This window comes from Galeopterus variegatus, unplaced genomic scaffold, assembly GCF_000696425.1.
Source record: "Galeopterus variegatus unplaced genomic scaffold, G_variegatus-3.0.2 Scaffold1689, whole genome shotgun sequence".
NCBI lineage: Eukaryota > Metazoa > Chordata > Mammalia > Dermoptera > Cynocephalidae > Galeopterus > Galeopterus variegatus.
Window position 1 is genome coordinate 404,423 of NW_007727800.1, and position 20,944 is coordinate 425,366.

Below are 20,944 nucleotides of genomic sequence, written 5' to 3' on the forward strand. Positions count from 1 at the left end.
GAGGGTTTCAAAAAAAAAAAAAAAAAAAAAAAAAAAAAAGGGCTGGCCCATTACCTCACTTGGTTAGAGCGTGGTGCTGAAAACACCAAGGTCAAGGGTTTGGATCCCCTGACTAGCCAGCCTCCAAAAAAAACCAAAAAAAACAGAAAATAGCATGTTGGTGAGGATCTTGAGAAAAAATTGGGATGCTTGTGCACTATCGGTGGGATTGTAAAATGGTATGGTTTCCTAAAAAATTAGTACTACCAAAGGATCCAGCAATCCCACTTCTGGGTATATATCCAAAAGAAGTGAAAGCAGGGTATCAACCAGATGTGTGTACAGTCATGTTCATAGCAGCAGTATTCACAAGGGCCAAGAGGTGGAAGCCACCCAACCGTCCATCAACAGATGAATGGAAACACGAAATGCGGTATGTACATACAAAGGAATTTTATTCAGCCTTAAAAAAGAAGGAAATCCTGTCACATACTATGACATGAATAAACCTTGAAGACACATTACAGTAAGTGAAACAAACCAGTTACAAAAAGGCAAATACTGTGTGATTCCACTTATAGGAGAATAGTAAAATTCATAGAAGCAGAAAGTAGAAGGGGTGACTGCCAGGGGCTGGGGGAAGGAGAAAACTGGGAGTTATTGTTTAACGGCATAGAGCTTCAGTTTTGCAAGATGAAAAAGTTCTGGAGATTCGTTGCACAACAAAGTTCATATACTTAACACTATGGAACTGTACACTTAAAAATGGTTAAAATATGGTTAGAGTGCCATGTTGTAATACCAAGGTCGAGAGTTCAGATCCCCATATGGCTAGCTGCAAAAAAAAAAGCTTAAAATAGTAAATATTATTTTAAGTTTTTTACCATAATTTTTGAAACAGCTGTTAAGCATTAAACAGTGTGACAACCAGCCATAAATGCAGTAGAAGCTTAGAGAACTGAGACACTAAAGTACAAGGATTTGCTGGATTCGAGAGTTCAGATCCCCATATGGCTAGCTGCAAAAAAAAAAGCTTAAAATAGTAAATATTATTTTATGTTTTTTACCATAATTTTTGAAACAGCTGTTAAGCATTAAACAGTGTGACAGCCAGCCATAAATGCAGTAGAAGCTTAGAGAACTGAGACACTAAAGTACAAGGATTTGCTGGACCTGAACAAATCCCCTCCCCAGCCCCCCACCCTGACAAATCTTAAAAGATGGGTCAGGTTGGGATTGGTAGAAGGCAGGAAAAAAGAAGTTCCAGGCAAGACTCGTGGCAAATGATGAGCTGGAAATAAACATTGTACATGTTGTGGGGAATAAACCTAGCATGTGTTTAACTGTGGTGTGCACGTGTGTGCACGCGTGTACACAAGCAGTGAGAAGTCTGGCCCAGTGAGGGAAGGTTTATATTGCAGAGTAGTGAGAACTAAGTACAAACAGGTAGAGGGAGGTCAGATGGTAAAAGGTCTTAAAAGCCAGGTAGAAGTCTGTACTTGGTACCATAAACCCCAAGAAGGCACTCTAGGTTCTTGCACAAGGATGTGTATTAGTTTTTCAGTAAATCTAAAAATTCCCACTAATCTCAGTTAAAATATGGGAAGCAAAAGGCCTGGATTTTTGTCTAGGCTTGGCTGGAGGGAGTGGGGGAATAGTAACCCTGGGCTGGGTGCAGTCGTGGCAGTGAGAATTGAAAAGAGAGGACACGCTGAGAGGGAGAGGGAGAGCAAGAAGAGATGAGGACTTGTGAAGCTGGCATCTTTCCTAACTTTAAGAGCTCTTGTTTTTCCAAGCTTGGAGGGTCATGTGTCTTGCTTTAGAAAGAGTCTGAGAAAGTTCTTTTAAAGGGCTATACATGAATCCATATTCGAAGGCCAATAGTCTTGTGGATTGGAATGGAAAGAACCAGGGGGAGAGAGCCCTACTGCCCGATCCCAGTGGCACCTGTCAAATCCAGGGGCCATATCTCTAAGCATGAGTTGGAGCATCCTCTTGAGGAAGGGGGTGACTGCCTTGATGAAGGCCGTGGTTTCGGGGTCAGAGAACAGACCTCCATTCCATGCTTGGTGGCTGGTTCCATCTGTGAACCTGGATGAGTCACTTCCTTCCATAGGCCTCTGTCTTCTCTCTTGTGGAATGCAGAAGAACATTTTTTCCACCTGCTTTAGCTGAAGACAAAAGTGGCTGGAAAAAAAAAAAATTTATATGAGGCACCTTTAAGCAAAGGGGTGAGGACTGGGCTGAAGCAAAGTCCAGGACGCATGCAGTCCATGGGGACTGGGTGTGACGTGGACATGGGGGCCAGATTGACACGTCCTGCTCTTGACATCAGAAGTGCATAGAGAGGATGTAAGTATTAAACAATATATAAACAAATGTTGCCCCAGAGAGCCTGGGTTCTGGGAATATGAACAGGGAATCTTGACCAAAATTCCAGGTCTCCAAGTTCCCCTCAAGGAGTCATGAGTATCAGGCAGGAGGTGAATCACCAGCCAGGGTCTGCCTTGGAGACCTAAATCACGGATGGGAGCCTCAGCAAAGAAGGGGCTAGAGGGAGGCCTGATTCAAACAGCTTGGGGGTCATAGCCAGAGGAATATAAGCTGCTCCCCTGGGTCCTGATGAGACCGAGAAACAATTTTGCTCGAGGCTCTGGATGCTGTTCTAGTTCTGAGGTCAGCGGCAGGTCAAAGCCATATTGTTCCCCATGGAGTCAGCACACAGTTGCCTCTGGTCTGGAAGACTACATGGAAAAAGGAGCTCAGAAGATTGTGGGCCTAAAGAAATTGAGTCTGTATTCTTGGCAGAGTCTGTATTATTTCTTAGTCCAACTCTACATAAGCAAAAGGCAGAGAGGTGGGCAGCTCTTCAGAACCTGGAAGTGAGACCAGAGGGTGCAGGAGAAAGAAGCATGTTGGCTGTTCATCTGCAATCGTGGTTTCACTGTCAGGGAAACGCCAGTTCTCAGAGCTGGTAGAAGCTAGTGGAGTCTCCTGGGGGAGGAGCAGGCCCAGGGGGTCTGGAACAACTTGGACTTCTAGAACGCTATGTTCAAAAGGAATCTCACATACTATCTCACACCCATTAGGATGGCTATTATTTTAAAAAAATGGAAAATAAAGTGGAACTCTTGTGCATTGCTGATGGGAATGCAAAATGGTGTAGCCATCATGGAAAACAGTTTGGTGGATCCTCAAAAAGTTAAACATGCAATTACCACATGATCAAGCAATTCCACTCCTGGGTACGTATCCAAAAGAAATGAGAGCAGGGACTCAGATATTTGTGCACCCATGTTCATAGCAGCATTATGCACCAGTAGCCAAAAGGTGGGAGCAACCCAAGTATCCATCAGCAGATGATGGATAAACAAAGTGTGGTGTGTGCTTATGTGGAATACTATTCAGCCTTAAAAAGGAAAGAAACTCTGATTTATGCTACAACATGGATAACCCTCAAGAACACTATGCTAAGGGAAATAAGCCTGGCATGAAAGACCATATACAAGCATTGTATAATTCCACTTATCGAGATACCTAGACTAGCATAGGCAGATTGATAGATAGAAAGTAGAATGACAGTTACCAGGGGGAAGGGGAATGAAAGTTATTATTTATGGGTACAGAGCTTCTGTTTGGGATGATGGAAAAGTTCTGGAAATGTATGAGGGTACTTCAAAAAGTTCATGGAAAGATTCGTATTATCTTTCAATTCCTTTTTTTTTTTTTGGATCTGTAAGGGGATCGCAACCCTCGGCATGGTGTGGTCTGCACCGCGCTCAGCCGGTGAGCGCACCGGCCATCCCTATATAGGATCCGAACCCTCGGCCTTGGTGCTCCCAGCGCCGCACTCTCCCGAGTGAGCCATGGGGCCGGCTGTTCAATTCTATTTTTGCATGAACTTTTCAAAGTACCCTCGTATAGGGTTGATGGTTGTACAATAACATAAATGTACTTAATGCCACTAAATCGTACATTTGAAAATAGCTAAAAAGGTAAATTTTACACTATGTATATTTGACCACAATAAAATAAATAAATAATATTTTTTAAAATGGTGAATTTTTGTTATATACATATTTCACCACAAAAATTGCCCTACCCCCCTCCAAAAAGATCCCCTGACACAGGGATCTTCCAGGCTCTGAGAAGACGCAGAACATGAGAAGGAAGCAGCAAAGACACGGAGAGGTGTGAGATGAGCTGTGGGTGGGGACTGGGATGGAGACAAAGGAACCTGCCCACAGGGAAGAGGATAAAGCGTGAGAGTCAGAGATGAAAGTCAGAGAAGTTGACTCAAATGGAGCCTTGCTAGGAGGTAGGGCTGAGTATGGAGAAAGAAATGAGGATTGGCAGGTCTGATTTTAAAAATGAATCTTAAGTATGGGTCTTTTCTTTGGCAGGCACGTGGGATTCCATGTTTAATCCTCGCAGGGCTTGTGCTGGGATGCTTCTAGGACCTTCACCCACTCCTCGTGGTCAGGCCATAGTTGCCCTCTGAGGCTTCCTGTCTCCTTTTAGAGCTGACAGACACCACAGTGAGTCAATCCTACCAAGGCCTGACTCATTTTTAACCTAGTTTTGGTGATCAAACATAATACGCTGGAATTTGATGCTACAGCTCAAAAGCTGTGGTGAGAACATGGTTGGAAGACCCAGGCTCCTAGCTGCTTCCTGTTACCCCATTTCATTTCCTCGTAAAAGGTGAACTGAACTGCATTTAAAGTCAGAGAGACTTGGATTCAAATTCTGGCTCGCCTCTTGCTAGCTGTGCGACCTTGGGCAACTTACTTGCCCTCTATAAGCCATGGTTTTCTCATCTGTGAAATGGGCGACATAGCTCCATAGCATCGTAGTGGGGATTAGAGGATAATGTATGAAGAACTTCTTAGCACTCTGCTTGTCACAAAGAAATTGCCCAGTGAGGTAAGGTTATTACTATCACCACTGCTATTGGTGCCCGAAGATCTTTGATTATCTAAGATCACTTTGCCACAGGGCAACAGAGGTTTATATGTGGACCTTCAGCAACCCCGACTTCCACAGCACTGGGTTTGGAGCTGGAAGGCCTGACTCTGATCTGTGTTCCCCCACGGACTAGCTGTGTAACCTTGGGCATTTGTCAGAGTCCGTTTTCTCATTCGTAAAATGGGGATAGCTATACAGAGTTGTAAATGTCACATGAAATAATATGTGCAAAAGCTTTATAAATATTAAAAAAGCACAGATGTATAGTGTACTCAGAATAAGAAGCAAGTATGTTCCTGGGTCAACATTAGGGTTGAGATGGGAATCAAGGTTGGGATTGGCACCAGGGCTATAAAAGCAATTATGATCAAGTTCGGGGTTGGCACAAATTTGGGGTCAAAGACATGGAGGGCTTCAGAAGCAGGGTCATAGCAGGGGGTTGGATGGGGTTTTCAGTTTGGGGCAAGAATCCAGGCTAGGAGGTGCACACTGTCTGAACCCTGAGGGGTACAGCAGTGTTATGCGGTGACTCAGAGGCAGCTGTGCTGCCTTGGTTAAGGCTGTAATCCAGTAATCTTGGTTTGGGGGAAAGTAGAGCGTGGGATCTAACAAATCCTAGGAGACCTGCAAAAGTATAGGCCTTTAGCAAGACAGTTCCATTGGAGTAGTTCGAGCACCTTATTTCCTCTATTCTCCTACCCCCACCCGGGTAGGTAGGTAGGTCAGATTACGTATCAGCCTATCTCCAAGGACATCCTGCACAGCACCGGTCCTCACAGCTCTGATCATCCACCTCCACCCATCATCCATCATCACCCATCTTCATCTATCCATCCCACGAAGATTTATTGAGTACTTACCATGTGTCCAGCGCTTTGCTAGACCTGTGGATCCGGCAGTGACAGAGGCGAGAATGTTTCCTGTCCTTCTGAAGCTTCAATCTAGAGCAGATAATACACTTATCATGGGTTCATATCCCTGTTACTGGCCAGCCCACCCCTCTCCCAAAGAAAAACCATACAGTGGATTCCATCTTCTGCATGTGTGTGTATTTGTGGGAGCAGCAGTAGACTCTAAAATCAGTTTAGGAGATAAAGACTGCTAAATTATTCTTGAAAATCCCTTAACTTACCAGGACCTAAGTGTTTAGAAGCACAAAAGCCAAGAAATAACATCTATTTCTCTTTGCAGTTTGGGTGTGACTTTGGGGCAGTGGATATCAAGATCTGGTTTTAATGGCATGTTACTTTAGATAAGGGAATTTGGGGGCTGGTTGGTTAGCTCAGTTGGTTAGAGGTGGTGTTATAACACCAAGGTCAAGGGTTTGGATCCCCGTACCAGCCAGCTGCCAATAAATAAAGGAAGAAAGGAATCTCTTTGTTTCTTGCTCTTTCAGCTGAGCGTGATAAGTTGGGTTTGAGTAAATTCACTGCACTAGTGATGGGACTCCAGTGTCAATACAAATTAAACCAATATGTACGTAATTCTTGTAAATATGCTGAGGAGGACCACGGTGCACTGTGAGAGTGTGCAGCAGACGTAACCTAGGAAGGGGTGGAGTGAATGATGTGGAAGTCTCCACGGAGGGGCTGACATTTAAGCCGAATCCTAAAGGATGAGTGTGAGTTATCCTGTCGTAAAGGGGAAACAAACTTTTTAGGCAGAGAAATTGCCACCAGCCAGAAAGGAACATGGTGCCTCCAACGAGTCAGGTTGGAGATGTTGAAGAGATAACTAAGGGCCCCCTCTCATCAGTCCCCAGAGTGAGGATCTATTTCACATGTTGTGACACAGTGTATGAGAGGTCTTTAAAAAGTTCATGGAAAGATTTATATTTGTATTAGTTTTTAATTCAACTTTTCCATGAACTTTTTGAAGTACCCTCATATTTAACAGCATGAAGGTCAGGTGGTTTGAGTCTCAGGGAATTAAATAATTCAGCATACAGGGCTAGAGAAACAGAAATAACCAGTCAACATCTTTCGGAGTCACTGGGCTAGCTTACATGGGATACAAAGAACACAAAACAAAGTATTGGAAACAGAGACAGCTGGATTCATGGCTATAGTGGAGTAGCCTGCACACAGACATACACCAGGAGTCACAAGCACAAGCACCCAAGAGGCTAAGCAAGCAACTTAAAGAGGACAGCAGGCTTCATGTAGGACAATAGGGAGGGGTGGGGACTATGGCAAACTGGAGAGCTCTTGTCTAAAGGAGCAGCTGCTACTCAGCTCCCACTAATTATTGCCAAGTTGGAACTGGGGACCAGTTCTGCTAGATCTTCTATATTGCAGCAGATGCTGTCAGTGCCGGCTTCCTCTGGCCCTGGAGCCCATTCTTCCCTGCTACACAAGAGGCTGGAAGTGAGATAACTTTGAGATACATGTTCTACACTTTCCCCAGGTTCTCCAGAATTAAGCTGCAGTTCCCAATATGGTGACTTCTTTGATAACTCATCCTCCTGATGCCTCCCTTCCTCTCTCTGTCTCACTTCCTCACTACATTTTCCAAGGGTAAAATTCCATATAAACTACTTGTCACTGAAGCCTTGTTGGGGCATCTGCTTCTGGGGAAAACTAACCTAAGGACACAAAATGTTAGGAAATACTTGAAATCTGGGTTTTTTAATGTTAAAATGTCCCAGCTAAATTTGTGCACATCAACAAAAACAGGTTTGGGGGCTACATTTGGTCAACAGACCATCAGTTTGGATTCCAACATAAACTAAGACTTTATCTCTCTTTCTTATAATAACCACCCAGAAAAGGAATATGTGTGCTAAAGAAATGTGTTTAAGAAAGAGATGAGAGAGTTCTAATGGTGAAGATTCATGCCACATGAAATGGCTGGTTAAAAGAAGGGGGATTAGAGAAGGGCTCAGCAAGGATGAACGTTCCTGCTAGAGCTGCGGTTCCTACCCACGGCTCCCTGCTGCAAGCTTCCTCGTTTGAATCTGGCCTTGGCAGTCACCACTCCCACCAGGGTAAGTCATAAGAAGGCCCCATGAGAAGTCTCAGAACCGAGCTTGGGAGTCACCCCCACAGCTGCACACCAAACTGGTTCGGTAGCTGGAGTGACAAGCCAGGGCCTGCTGGCTGCAGGGTCCTCAGAATCTGACTTTCCTGGTACCCAGTCCACAACCCTCCCCCGGGGCCACAATGACAGCTGCTGCTCTGCATGACCTTAGCCCAGCTCACCTGGCCTCTTGGCACAAGGAAAGTCCCAAGAGTGTGGGTTTAGCAGCTGGTGGGGGGAGCAGTAAGCCCCTTCCCCTGACACCTCTAGTCAAGTCAGCTTTCTAGGTAGTCTCGTGATTCAGCCACCCAAAGTGCTGACAGGAGGCACTGTCATCCTGGTGCTGCATAAAGAAAGACAGGCCAGACCCTGGAGGGTGGAGGGCTGCACCTGGCTGGGATGCCCAGGCAGGCCCACGGGTGACAGACAGCACCTTATGCCCAAAGCCCAGTCTCCAGCAGTGTTTGCAGAGCCTGTGCTATTTTAGGTTCCTTTGCCATCACTGCAGGCAAACTGGGCTGGAGGAGTCTGATTAGAACCGGTTTAACAGAGCTGGGGTGGAAGGGGTTGCTTCCCTGAGCTGGCACCTTAGCAACCAGGCAGAAGAGCTGTGTCAATGCTTCTGAGGCCTGGGACAGGGTTAGGACTTCAGCAGTGGCTTCAGAGCAACTTGTCAAACAAAAGAGGCAAAGAGGAGGATGTTGAAGTTCGGGGGCCAGAGGCTATAATTCTTGTCTCCAGAATAATCATGACAATAATAATACCTTATTATAAATGTGCTTTATAGTATGCAATGTACTTACAGAGACATTATCTCATTCAATCCTTACTGCAGCTCCACGAGGCAGGCAGGTATTATTCATCCCACCTTAAATATGACGAATCTAAGTCTTACCAAAGTAAGTGACTTGCCCAAGGTCACAGTGTGTTAAGAAAGTAGCAATGGAAGGGCCTGACTCAATGGTAGAGGGGGTTTGGGGCACCTAGAACTGCATATCTAGAGGTCTTTGCAGGAGGAAGGGAACTCAGGGAATGAGCGGGAGCCCTGGCCTGCTGCTTCACGGATCTGTGGCCTGAGGACTGGAGCCACACGCAGAGCCTGTCGGTGGTCTGGCACCACAGGGCCATCACAGCGGGCCTCAGGGAAGCTCCACCTCCTCTCTTGGCTGGTGGGTGGGAAGGGCTTTTCTGTTCCCCTCATGCCGCCCCCTGAGTCAGCTCTCTGGCACTGCTCTGGCATGTCCTGGGCCCCACGCCCAGGCAGTGAGGAGGCACTGGCAGATTGCCCAGGGAATGCTGCTGTCTTAACACAAGCCAAGTCCTAATGATGACCCCCTTCCGGGAGGCAGCCCGACAAGGGCTTCATTGGGGGCTGTGACTTGTAGGCACAGGTTGAGTCTCCCAAGCCCCTTGGACTTCCTGGTACAGGTGTCACTGGGCATGTGACTTCACCTGATGGCTGCAGCCCTAGAGGGGATGCAGAGACCAAATCCATTGTATAGACGTTCACTGAGCCAGGCTCCTATCCCAGGGCCCTGCTTGGGTTTTTGGTCACATCCAAATAGCTAGGGAGGGAGTTGCTTTTGGACAGAAAGGAGGAAAAGAGAGCCAAGACTCCAGCCTGAAGCTGCCTCAGCTGTTTCTGGGGCTCTGACTCAGAAGCTGCTTCTCAGGAATGTTGAGCACATGGGCCTCTGAGACCCTTGTCCAGGCACAGTGGAATGAACAGCTGGGTGTGGGGGTGTTTTAGCTTTATCTCTCTCTTCTCCAAAAACACCCCTCACAGAGAAACCCACCACTGGGCAGGTTGAGGTCTCATCCTGGAAGGCCCTGGTCACCTTGGCCAGGAAGGAAGCCTTCCCAGACCCCTAAAACCCCAGGGATCTACCCCTGGCAACAAATGTCTGTAGCAAACAGCTTGAACTAATAAAAATGCTGCATTGCGTGAGAGTCTGTCTCTATCTCTACCTTATCTCTCCAGCTCTGTTGTAACTTCCTTGATCTCATGCTCCTGGATGAAAAGAGTGCCCTGCACATCACATTCATTTGATAAATAAGTTGATTGATGGATAATCTGAGAAAAAGGAGCAAAGACCTGGCTGGTTAGCCCAGTTGGTTAGGGTGTGGTGCTGACAACACCAAGGTCCAAGGTTCAATCCTTTTACTGGCCAGCCACAAAAAAAGAAAAAAAAGAAAAAGAAGAAAAGGGGGGTAGGAGGGAGAACAAAGAAAAGAAAGAGGCAAAGAGAAATCAGTGAGAAAGCAAGCAGGCTGGGTTACGCCCCAAAATTTGGAGAATCTGCTTCTCCAAATTATTATTTCCTACAGAATTCTGCTTACATGTTCAAAGCAAAGCCTCCAAGCTGCTCAAAGAAAGGAAAGCAGAAAAGCTGCGTGGAGATGGCCTGGCACTTCCTGTCCCCAGTGCCCACCAAACTCAGATGCCCTCAGATCTGGCAGGAGACACTGGCAATCCTTCTGCCTCTAGAGAGGAGTGGGCTCTGCAGTTGACTCACCAAATGTGGGCAAAGGTTCTTTTCTCTGCCTCTGGCTTTTATTTTGTTTCCCTAAGACAGGTAGATGTCCCATGGGATAACCCACAGTAAAATGAGGCCCAGGGAGAACTAATCCTGAAACAGAAATCATGTCAGCAACTTATCGCACAATGCAAGAAGTTTAGGCTTGTCTGTGTACCTCACAAGAGCGTAAGAGCTGGAAGGGCAGGAACAGAGTCTGTCTTGTTCACTGAGCTAGTCCCACAGTCTAGCACCCTGCATGGAGGATGCTCAGCAGCGTGTTCAATGTACCTGTGTTGGTTTGGCTAATTTAGGGGCATCTGGAACCTGCCAGTACACTCCTACTATCTAGCTGCCATCAGCAACTTTTATTCTGGAACGCATTCCAGATCTCAGAATCTGATGGTCTATTGGATCCCTGGGGCCTTGGGGTTCTAGGATAGACTTGGTGTTGGAAATGACTCCTGGGGTGGGGTCAACTGAGTAATCCGTAGCCCTGCCGGCTCTCTAAATCCAGGCCTAAGGCGGCCTCTAGTGGACAAGAAGAATCACTGCCCTTTTGGGATGGAGGTCCAGCTTTCTCACCTCTACACCCCAGGATTTCCAGGTTCTCCATCCTTGGGCCCAGGGTCAAGAGCATCTAAGACGGCACCACCAGCAAGATAGGTGGATGAAATCAGAATACGCCAACCATCCAACAGACCAGTTCAACAAAAAACACTCATAGGGCCGGCCCGTGGCTCACTCGGGAGAGTGTGATGCTGATAACACCAAGGCTGCGGGTTCAGATCCCATATAGGGATGGCTGGTTAGCTCACTTGGGAGAGCGTGGTGCTGACAACACCAAGTCAAGGGTTAAGATCCCCTTACCGGTCGTCTTTAAAAAAAAAAAAGCACTCATTACATACAGTACATAGTGCTCTGCTGAAAACCATGAAGAGAAGGGAGAGGGAGATATGGGGAGAATAAGACAAGGGTTCTACCCTTAAGGAACCTATAGTCTAAACAAGAAGGCAAAAGCAAAACTGTAAAAAGGCAAATGGTGAGCCTTTAATAAGATGCCAACCACGTCAAGGGCTGAGTTCAGAGTCAGTGTAACTTCTTTGTGACTCAGTTTTCTCACCTGTAAAATGGGGATAATAGAACTTACGTCGTAGGGTTTTTATAAGGATTAAAAAATAAGAAGATAGGGAGAAAATAAGGCATTGTTGTTGTTATTCAAGTAACCTATATTCATTATACAAATTTTAGAAAGCACATTTTAGGAAGAAAAAAGTTCGGGGCCGGCCTGTGGCTCACTCGGGCGAGTGCGGTGCTGATAACACCAAGGCCACAGGTTCGGATCCCACATAGGGATGGCCAGTTAGCTCACAGGGTGAGCGTGGTGCTGACAACACCAAGTCAAGGGTTAAGATCCCCTTACTGGTCATCTTTTTTTAAAAAAAAAAAAAGGAAGAAAAAAGTTCACACTAATTCTACGATCTGAGATAAGAACTATTAACCAGTGATGGACATCCTCAAGCAAGTGGAGCGTGTCTGCAGAAGCAGGGGCATCCAGGGAGTGCAGCAAAGTCCCAAGACGGACTAGAATTACAGAGGACACACAAAGTCACACGTGAGCATTCGCACTTAATTCTGAAGGAAACAGCATTTCAGCAAAGATGTGGCCTATTGAGAGTGATATTATTTCCTGCAGATCTCTGCTTATATGTTCATCTCAGTGGAGGGGCCTTCCTTGACACCCCTCTATTAAATAGCACCCCGTTGCCACTCTCTATGCCTTCTCCTTGCTTTAATTATCTTCACAGCACTCACCACCACTGGATGTATTAAATATTTACCTGTTCATTTGCTTACTGTTTGTCCCTCTCACCAGAAGACAGGCTTCCTGAGGACAGGGACATTTTCTATTTTGTTCCCTGCTATATCCCAACTACAGAGACAGTGTCCTGAAAAGAGTAGGTATTCCATTAATATTTCTTGAAATAAAGAGAGAAAGAAAGAATACATACGCGGAAGTAGAATATAAAATGGGTCATCAAAGTTAGGTGAGAGGCTACTGAGAAACTCTGGACTAGTCTAGGATGGTGGGAGAGAAATGGAGAAGAAGGGAGGGATACAAGGATATTTAAAGGGAAAAATATACAGCTGATTGTCATAATGATACACAGCATGATTATAATAACAAGTACCATTAAGTTAGCATCAGGCATTGATCCAATCATCTCCAAATAGCATCATTAGATTATTATAACAACTCTATAGTGAAAGTTAGAACATCTTTATGTTATTGATGGGGAACATGAAGCTCAGGGAGCTGAAGTCACTTGCCCAAGGTCACACAACTAGTTAGTGGAGGGGCCAGAATTCAGATCCTCCCCTAAGTGAGATAAGGGATGAGTCAAGTTGACTCCAAGATTCCGAACCTAGGTCATTGGCAGACTAGTCATGTCACTGTCAGAGTCAAGGGACCTAGAGAAGAAAACTGGTCAAGGTGACAAAGGAAATTGTTGTATTAGTTAATATGTATTGAACCCTTACTATTCAAGGCACTGTTTTACCCTTCAAAGGTACTAATATTTCCTCCTCATGATTAGATAGGAAGAATAAGTTCAAGAGATCTATTGTACATGTTAATATAAAAGTGCTCTTATGCATATGTTAATTAGCTCAATTTAGCCACTTCACAATGTATACATATGTCAGAAGAACAATTTGTACATGATAAATACGTATAATTTTTTATTTGTCAATGAAAATAAATAAGATGTTAATTTTTAAAATCCCTATGAGGTGAGTACCATTATTATACCTATTTTTCAGATGAGAAAACTGAGGCACAGAGAAGTCATAAAACTTGCAGGTAAGAGACAGAGTCAGAATTTGGTTTTAGTGTTATTAACCACCATGTTAAATTGCCTCTCGATGTGGTTAATTCGTGTTTGGATTGTGTTGAATTTGGGTGGACAGCAGGATATTCAAGTGGGCACAGAGTCAGAATTTGGTTTTAGTGTTATTAACCACCATGTTAAATTGCCTCTCAATGTGGTTAATTCGTGTTTGGATTGTGTTGAATTTGGGTGGACAGCAGGATATTCAAGTGGGACTGTCTGACAGGTAACAATCTATAGCCCAGGTTCGGGACTTAAGAGCCTCTGGCACTGCCCTGGACTCCAGCTGGACATTGAGGCCCTGCCTGGCCTATAAGCCCACCCAGGACCAGACACTGTTTACATCTGGCTGGTCTCCAGCTTTATGGCCTGTTTCTTCCTTCTCCACACCCGCAGCTCCAGTTCGCCTGATCACCCAGTTTCCCAAACACCTGCCAAGCCCTCGATGGCTCAGGACCTGATTCATGCTCTTTCCACTAGCAATGCCCCCGAATTCCACCTCCATCTGCCAACGTCCTTCCTCTTCTTCCATCTCTTCCATTCAGTCTTTTCTGATTGTTCCAACTGATTCGATTACTCCCCTTCAAAAGTCCTATAGGACTTTGCTTTTACCTTCCTACACCCCAGGCACTTTAGACACTGGAGATACCAAGATGAACATAAGCAGACACAGAGCCTACCCTGTAAGGCCTACAGTCACACAAACACATGTAAAATTACACTTGGGACAAATGCTTTGAAGAAGTGGTGGATGATACTTTTAGGGCTGTCATTACAGAGATTTGATCTGGTACAAGAGGCTGGGAAAGCTACTCTGAGAAAGTAACACTTGAGCAGAGGACTGGAGGGGAGGGAAGAGTGATCAGGGCAGCCATTTGTACAAAGACCCAGAGGTTGTCCATGGTACTAATCTATAGTCTTGTATCATTGTTTTATTATCATGCTTATATTCTTGCCCCCAGGAAGGAAAGTTCCTTTAAGACAGGGCCTATTTCTGGGGCCGGCCCGGTGGCGCACTGCTACAGTGCGCCGCTTGAGGGTGTGGTGGCACTCCTGCCGAGGGTTCGGATCCCACATACAGACCGGTTCCCGCTCACTGGCTGAGCGAGGTGCGGGAGCAACATGAGAGGGGAGGTGCGGGGGCGACACTGAGGGTTGCGATCCGTTACCGGACACGGAAAAAGACAAAAAGGAAAAAAAAAAAAAAAAAAAAAAAAGACAGGGCCTATTTCTGGCCCACCTTTCTATACTCTATAGGAGTTAGGACTAAAGTTTGCCTGGGGCAGGGAGATAGTTGTCTAAATGAGCTGAGGGGGCCAAATGTCCATCATCGGATGAGTGGATACGGAAAATGTGGTATATCTACACAATGGAATACTACTCAGCTATGAAAAAGAATGAAATACTGCCATTTGCAACAACATGGATGGACCTAGAGAGAATTATATTAAGTGAAACAAGTCAGGCACAGAAAGAGAAATATCACATGTTCTCACTTATTGGTGGAAGTTAAAAATAAATAAATAAATTCACACACACACACACACACACACACACACAAAAACGGGGGGTGGGGAAGAAGACATAACAACTACAATTCCTTGAAGTTGATATGACAAGCAAACAGAAAGGACATTGTTGGGGGGGAGGGGGGAGAGGGAGGAGGAGGGAGGTTTTGGTAATGGGCCACAATAATCAACCACATTGTATATCAACAAAATAAAATTTTAAAAATAAATAAATAAATGAGCTGAGGGACGTAGCCTATTTCTACAGAGACCCTCAGTACACCACCCCCAGGTCCCCTGGAGCACCAAGAGGTCATCCTCTGCCCATCTCTATCAACCTCCATTGTGGAACAGTGTCATTTCCGGCTCCAGGCCCAGATTTATGTCTGTCCTTGATGGAGGTATCTGCTGACAGTGAGCTCGGGTTTTGGGTCTCATGCACTTGTGAGCATGGAAGTAGCCTGCCCTTGTGGACTGACTCCCTGTGAGCTATCGAGCCTGGAGCCACAGAATGAAAACTAGGGTGGTCGTGTCAGGACCGTGGGACTTTTTAGGGCCTCCGGGTCTTATTTTCCTACTACTGTCCCCTTGCCCTCTCTGCTCCTGCCACACCAGCCTTCTTTTCACCCTCAGACACACCCTGACCATTTTACTCTCAGGCCTTTGTGGCTGCTCCTTCCACCAGACATGTCCTTGTTCAGATGTTCCAACAACTATCTCCTTACCCTCGTTTAGTTAGGTCTCCCTTAAAGGTCCCCTTCTGAGGGGAGCCCAGCACGAGAACCTCAGTTACAGGAGCTCTCCGTGTCTCCACGCTGTCCCTCCCTGGCGACTCTAGCCGCATTCCCTGAGTCTGTATTCTCTGTAGCAGGACTAACTCCCGTCTAAAATTACCTCCCAGGTTCATTGCCTGCCTACAAGAACATAAGCTCCAAGGGGGCAGGAATTTGGCTGGATTGTTCTTTTCTGTTTACTCAATAAAATGAATGAATGAACGTCCGTCTGAGTAAGTGCCTGGATTCAGGGCTGGGACTAGACTGGGATGAGTCCACCGTGAATTTGGGATTCCAACCCAGATCCCACTGGGGGAATGAGCACATCTGCATGGCTCGTGCACACCATTCACTGCCCCCACATCTCTTCCTACCTGCTCCCTTCAATGGCACCACCCCAGCGCTGCAAGGATCGGGTATTTGCCCTCGGGAGAGCTACTTCACCTTTCCAAACTCCAGTCTCCTCCTCCGCAGACTGGGGCAGATGTAGATGCCACTCACAGTGTGGCAGCGAGGGTTAAACGGAATCGCTCGTGCAGAGTGCTTAGTGCGCGTGCCTTGCCAGCAGCAAACCCTCCCCAAACATTAGCCGCCCCAGTGGTTTTTGTCATCTTCGCCACACCTCCCTTTGTCGTTCGCGCGCCGCTCCCTTTCCCGTCCCTCCCGCGAGGCTCCCACCAGGGGGCGCCACACGCCGTTCTTCCCGCCCGGTAGTAAACGCTGGGGCAGGCAGCAGCCTCAGCGCCTCCCTCGCGCCTCTGGTGACAGCTCTGTCACCTCTCCACTGGCGCTGCCTTTCCACTCCAACTATCTCAGCCGTTTGCCCCCAATACTTTATTCACCTCACAAATACTTATTGAGCGTCTACTATATGCCAGGCTTCCCGGTAGGTGTTGAGGGTACCAGGAGAAAGGTCAGAGGTATGGAGTCTACAGGTGGGTGGCAGAGGGGGTTACAGGCAGAGGGGCCCTGACCTGGCGTTGGGGGGTGGGAAGGCCGAGATCAGCCCCGTGGCTGGAAAATGCAAGGGGGTTCCTCCTCGTGGGCCCTTAATCTCCTTACTCCAAATATCTTGGCTCAGTTACATATGCCTACAACTCAACTGAACTTCGGAGCTCAACTCTTCATCTCCAGTGCCTCAGATCCTAAATAGCCTCACACTAAATAGCCTCAGCCTCTCACTCAAAATCTCTGTCCCCAGTGCCCAGACCTTCAGGAGTTCAGCCCCTCACTTCAAATGTCTCAGCTCCTCCTTTAAGAAATACCATGGATACTGATTTAATCTGTGGTTCTTAGCCCTTTTTTCAGTTCTTGGATACAGAAGGAATGGGAAAACACTCCCACCAAGGGCAGGGGCTCCATTGTATGTAGATGTCACTGGGGAGGGGGCCTGTCAACTTTCCTGTGCAGGGTTGTGATTTGAAAAAGCCAGCCCCCTCGCCCCTGGCCAAAATCTTTACTCTGATGTGTCTTCCAGGGGAAACAGGGGAACCCTCTTTCCCTCCCAGTTTGAGTATTGCTTACGGAACGGTTTCACTTGGCTGGCAGGTTAGCTCAGTTGCTTAGGTGGTGTTGATAAGAGGTCCAGGAGTCGATCCCTGTACTGGCCAGCTAATGACAAAAACAACAAAAAACACAGAAATAATAAAGCTTTTCATTTGTCTTTCTCACTCTTTCCTATCCCTGTTATCACATCTTCTCTTTAGTTTCAAACGCCTCATCACTAATAATTCTCTCTGAGTTCCCTGAAAAGAGGCTATGACCTCTTCACCCCTAATTCCCCAAAACTAGTCATAGAATCTTAGAGTTGGAGGGGACCTCAGAAGCCGACAGTCCAGTGGGTTTCAAACTTCTTTTTAGCCAGGGACTCTTATCTTCAACCAAATCCTATGTGGAACCCCAATAATATACGCTGAGCAGCTGCTGGGGCATGGTCACGTAACCCTCAGGATTCTGTGGAATATGGATTGAAAACCCCTCATGGACATGAAACTGAATTCCCTTCTGATTGATTTTACAACATCTCCCAACGATTGGGTAACTATGAGGGGTCTTCAACAGATTCGTGGAAAAATTAGTATTTTTTTTAATTCTATTTTTCCATGAACTTTTTGAAGTACCCTTGTATTCTTTGCTTCCAAAGTCATCATCTCCCTTGCATTAAATTACCTCAATTTCAACTGCACCACTTTTCTTAGATCTGAAGAGTAATACTTTCATCCTCTAAAACTGCATTCCAAGACTAGGGAGGGAAGCTTCTCTCACTCCGGGGGCAGCCCCATGGTGTCATTTGCAGAGGCTTCGAAGAGAAAGATTGGAATGACACAGGGTCCCACCATTATCAGGGCATCAATTTCCTGGGTTGGTCCCTGTTCCTCGAGCTCTGGGCACAGCCTGAGTGCCCGAGTGCTGGTGCTGCCCAGGGGACCAGCTGCAACCGGAACAGCGCAGCCCGTGGACCCCATGAGGTTGCCATAGATACTGATGCGCAGGGAGCTGGTGAGCTGGTTATTATTTATACGTATCTTCCCTCTAATTGCTGCGGGGTAGCTGGAGGTTGTGTGGGTGCGACAGCGATGGAGATCAACGAGGGTACGTGAGGGTGTGTGTTTGTGTGTGTACACAGAAGTGTCTACAGCTCCAAACTGCCACTGTGGACACGTCAGAGTCTGCACTGTTGAGAGGAACAGGGAGGGAGGGAGGGAAAAGTGAGGCAGAGCTAGAAAGGGAAAAGGAAGAATGGGCTGAGTTTCCTTCTAATTGTGTAAATTCTAATTTTCCACTTTATTTGGATGTTTTGCAGAGTGAAAGGCAGTGGTAAGCACATAGTAGGCAGCTGATAAATATTTGCTGAAAGGCTGCTAGCTCCACTTACAGTACAGTGAGTCATCCCCAAGCTCCCCCCTCCCCCCGCTATTTTTCTCATCACTCTTCCTTGTACCCAGAGACGCAATGCAAAATGCTTTATATGGTCACCCTGAAACGCCCAGCGTACATCCCTCACCCTCATACTCCTCACAGCAGGCACAGGGGATCAGTCAGGGCTGTAGTCCGGTGTTTACATCTCCCCTGGATATCCCTTGGGGACTCCATGGCAGCCCTGGTCTCTGCTTATTCTGACCTCTCTCCATCTCCTCACTCCACCTTATATTAATGAATGTAAAGTTTCAAGTATCAGAGTCTGGAGGTCAGGAACCATGTCGCCTTGAGCACTGGGAAGGGCACGCTAATGATCCACTGATATGTGGCCCCCGTTTCTGGAGGGCGGGCTAGCCATAGCTTCTGCCTTTCGGGAGGATGACAGAAATTCAACACTTACGGCATCCCCATGACACAATCTCATTGCCCTTCTCCATGCTGGGACTTGGGACCTGGCTCTCACCCTGGTGATTTGAGATAGGAAGTGGCCTTACTCTCCACTGCTTTACTTCCTGTTGCCCTGGGGAGGGGTGGGGCACGGTGCTCTGTCACCTCTGTCCTTTCCCTTGGCCTTCTCCGCCCTCCTCTCAAGCAATCTGTTAATGCTTTTCCTCTTGGGCTCCACTGCCTCCTGTTCTCTAGTCTCCCCCATTGGGCAGTCTGGTTCTCGGAGCGGCTCCCAGGGCTGCGGGTAGGAAAAGGAGGGGAGCTCTCCCTAAGAGTTTGCTCCACCCACCCCTCCGGGAGGTGGCTTGGGAGGCTGGGACGCCTCTCAGCTGCCTCCTCTGGCAGAGTGAGCCTGCTGACAATGGAGGCCTGACTCCCAGTGGGCGTCCCGCTGTAATCAAGACCAAGCTGCAGCAGTTGGCTCAGCTCCACCCTGCCCAGTCGGGGCTGGCCCCCGACTCAAGGGTACAGCTGCCTGGGCTGGTCAGGAACCTGCCCAGACTGTTTCTCCTCCATCAGGACAGTTATGTGCCTCTGTCCCACCAACCTGTGATGGTGGGGACAGAGGAAGGGGTGGTAACGCCCTCTGCCATTCCATAAATATTTACTGGGTGTGGGGCTGAGTGTGCAACGGTGAACAGAGGAGGCAGAGGCCCTGGCCTACTGGAGCTACAATTTAGTGGGAAGGCAAATATTAAGCAAATGATTACAGCAAACAGTTTTTTTGTTTGTTTGTTTTGTTTTGTTTTTATAAAAGATGACCGGTAAGGGGATCTCAACCCTTGACTGGGTGTTATCAGCACCACCTCTCCCAAGTGAGCCACGGGCCGGCCCTAAAACAGTTCTAATTAGGTACCAGGTACCATTCTAAGTGCTATATGTGATTTGCCCATTTAATGCTCACAATCCTTTGAGGTAGATACTATTAATATTGCCCTTTTCCAGATAAGGTAAACTGAGGCACAGAAAGATTAAGTGACTTAGGGGCCGGCCCGTGGCTCACTTGGGGGAGCGTGGTGCTGACAACACCAAGTCAAGGGTTGAGATCCCCTTACCGGTCATCTTAAAAAAAAAAAAAAAAGATTAAGTGACTTGCCTAAGGTTACACAGCTGGCCAGTGAGTTGCCCAGAGATCCAAGCCAGGCAGTCTACTCAGAGTTCACTCTTCAGACAACTATGTCTAGTTCTACCGTCTCTCACACCAGTAAATGTATCGTTATGAAATGTGATGAGTGCCATAAAATAAAAGTACAGGGTGCCCTTCCTTCCATTCGTTCTTCTAGCCCAACGCACAAAACCTTTTCAAACCGTTCCCACTTCATCCCTTTTATTACTAGCCTGAGAAAGAACATTCTCTCATCTCTAAGGCTGGAGTGCAGGAAGGCAGAGTTCATCCTGCATCCTTACCCCTGGCCCGGTCTCCCTGATCAAACCGCGCCTAAAGGTTTTTTTTTTTTTTTTCCTAATAATGACCCCGATGCATACACAGGTCTAGACCCTCGGCTCCCCGAGGGGAGGCTGCTGGCAGCTGGCTCTGCACAGGCTGGGGGCACCTCCCGAGCGTGCAGTCTGACACTGGCTCCTTGACCTTGGCCCTCTCTGCACATGATGTGGGCCGGGCTTGGGGCTTGGGTCCCGCGTGTGGGGGACCCTCGAGAGAGCTCGGGGGTCCAGACGTCTACACAACTCCTCACACGCGCTCCCTTGCACGCATTTTCCCAGGCCCTCACAGGGTCCGGCCCGGGACGAGCTCACAGATCTTTCAGCTCAGTCCGCCCCAGCGGGTGGCCCGGAGGCGGGACCCGGGGGTAGGACCCCCTCCCCTCCCCTCCCCTCCGCTCCCCTGCGCGCGTGGCCCAGCCCGGGCGGCTCGCCGGGAGGGGCGGGGCCGGTGGCGGGAAGCCCCTCCCCGGGGGCGGTCCGCG

General features: G+C 47.4%; 1 protein-coding gene, 1 long non-coding RNA gene and 1 other non-coding gene across 3 annotated transcripts in view; 2 read left to right on the forward strand and 1 right to left on the reverse strand.

Moving 5' to 3' along the window:
- Positions 1 to 1,018: 1,018 nt before the first annotated feature.
- Positions 1,019 to 17,264, reverse strand: LOC103595125. Its single transcript, XR_550913.1, has 3 exons — positions 17,178 to 17,264; positions 5,808 to 5,888; positions 1,019 to 2,166 (listed from the first exon to the last, which is right to left on the reverse strand). It is a non-coding gene; the product is annotated as an uncharacterized LOC103595125 (long non-coding RNA).
- TRNAV-GAC lies at positions 10,063 to 10,136 on the forward strand. The gene has a single exon. It is a non-coding gene; the product is annotated as a tRNA-Val (tRNA).
- Positions 17,265 to 18,229: 965 nt separating the features above from the next.
- The window catches only part of CAMK2G (calcium/calmodulin-dependent protein kinase II gamma), a 57,326-nt gene continuing 54,611 nt past the window's right edge, over positions 18,230 to 20,944 (forward strand). Inside the window, exons 1-3 of the mRNA XM_008578468.1 lie at positions 18,230 to 18,245; positions 19,232 to 19,263; positions 19,365 to 19,484. Coding sequence (XP_008576690.1) covers positions 18,230 to 18,245; positions 19,232 to 19,263; positions 19,365 to 19,484 — 168 coding nt within the window. The remainder of the gene's footprint in view (positions 18,246 to 19,231; positions 19,264 to 19,364; positions 19,485 to 20,944) is intronic.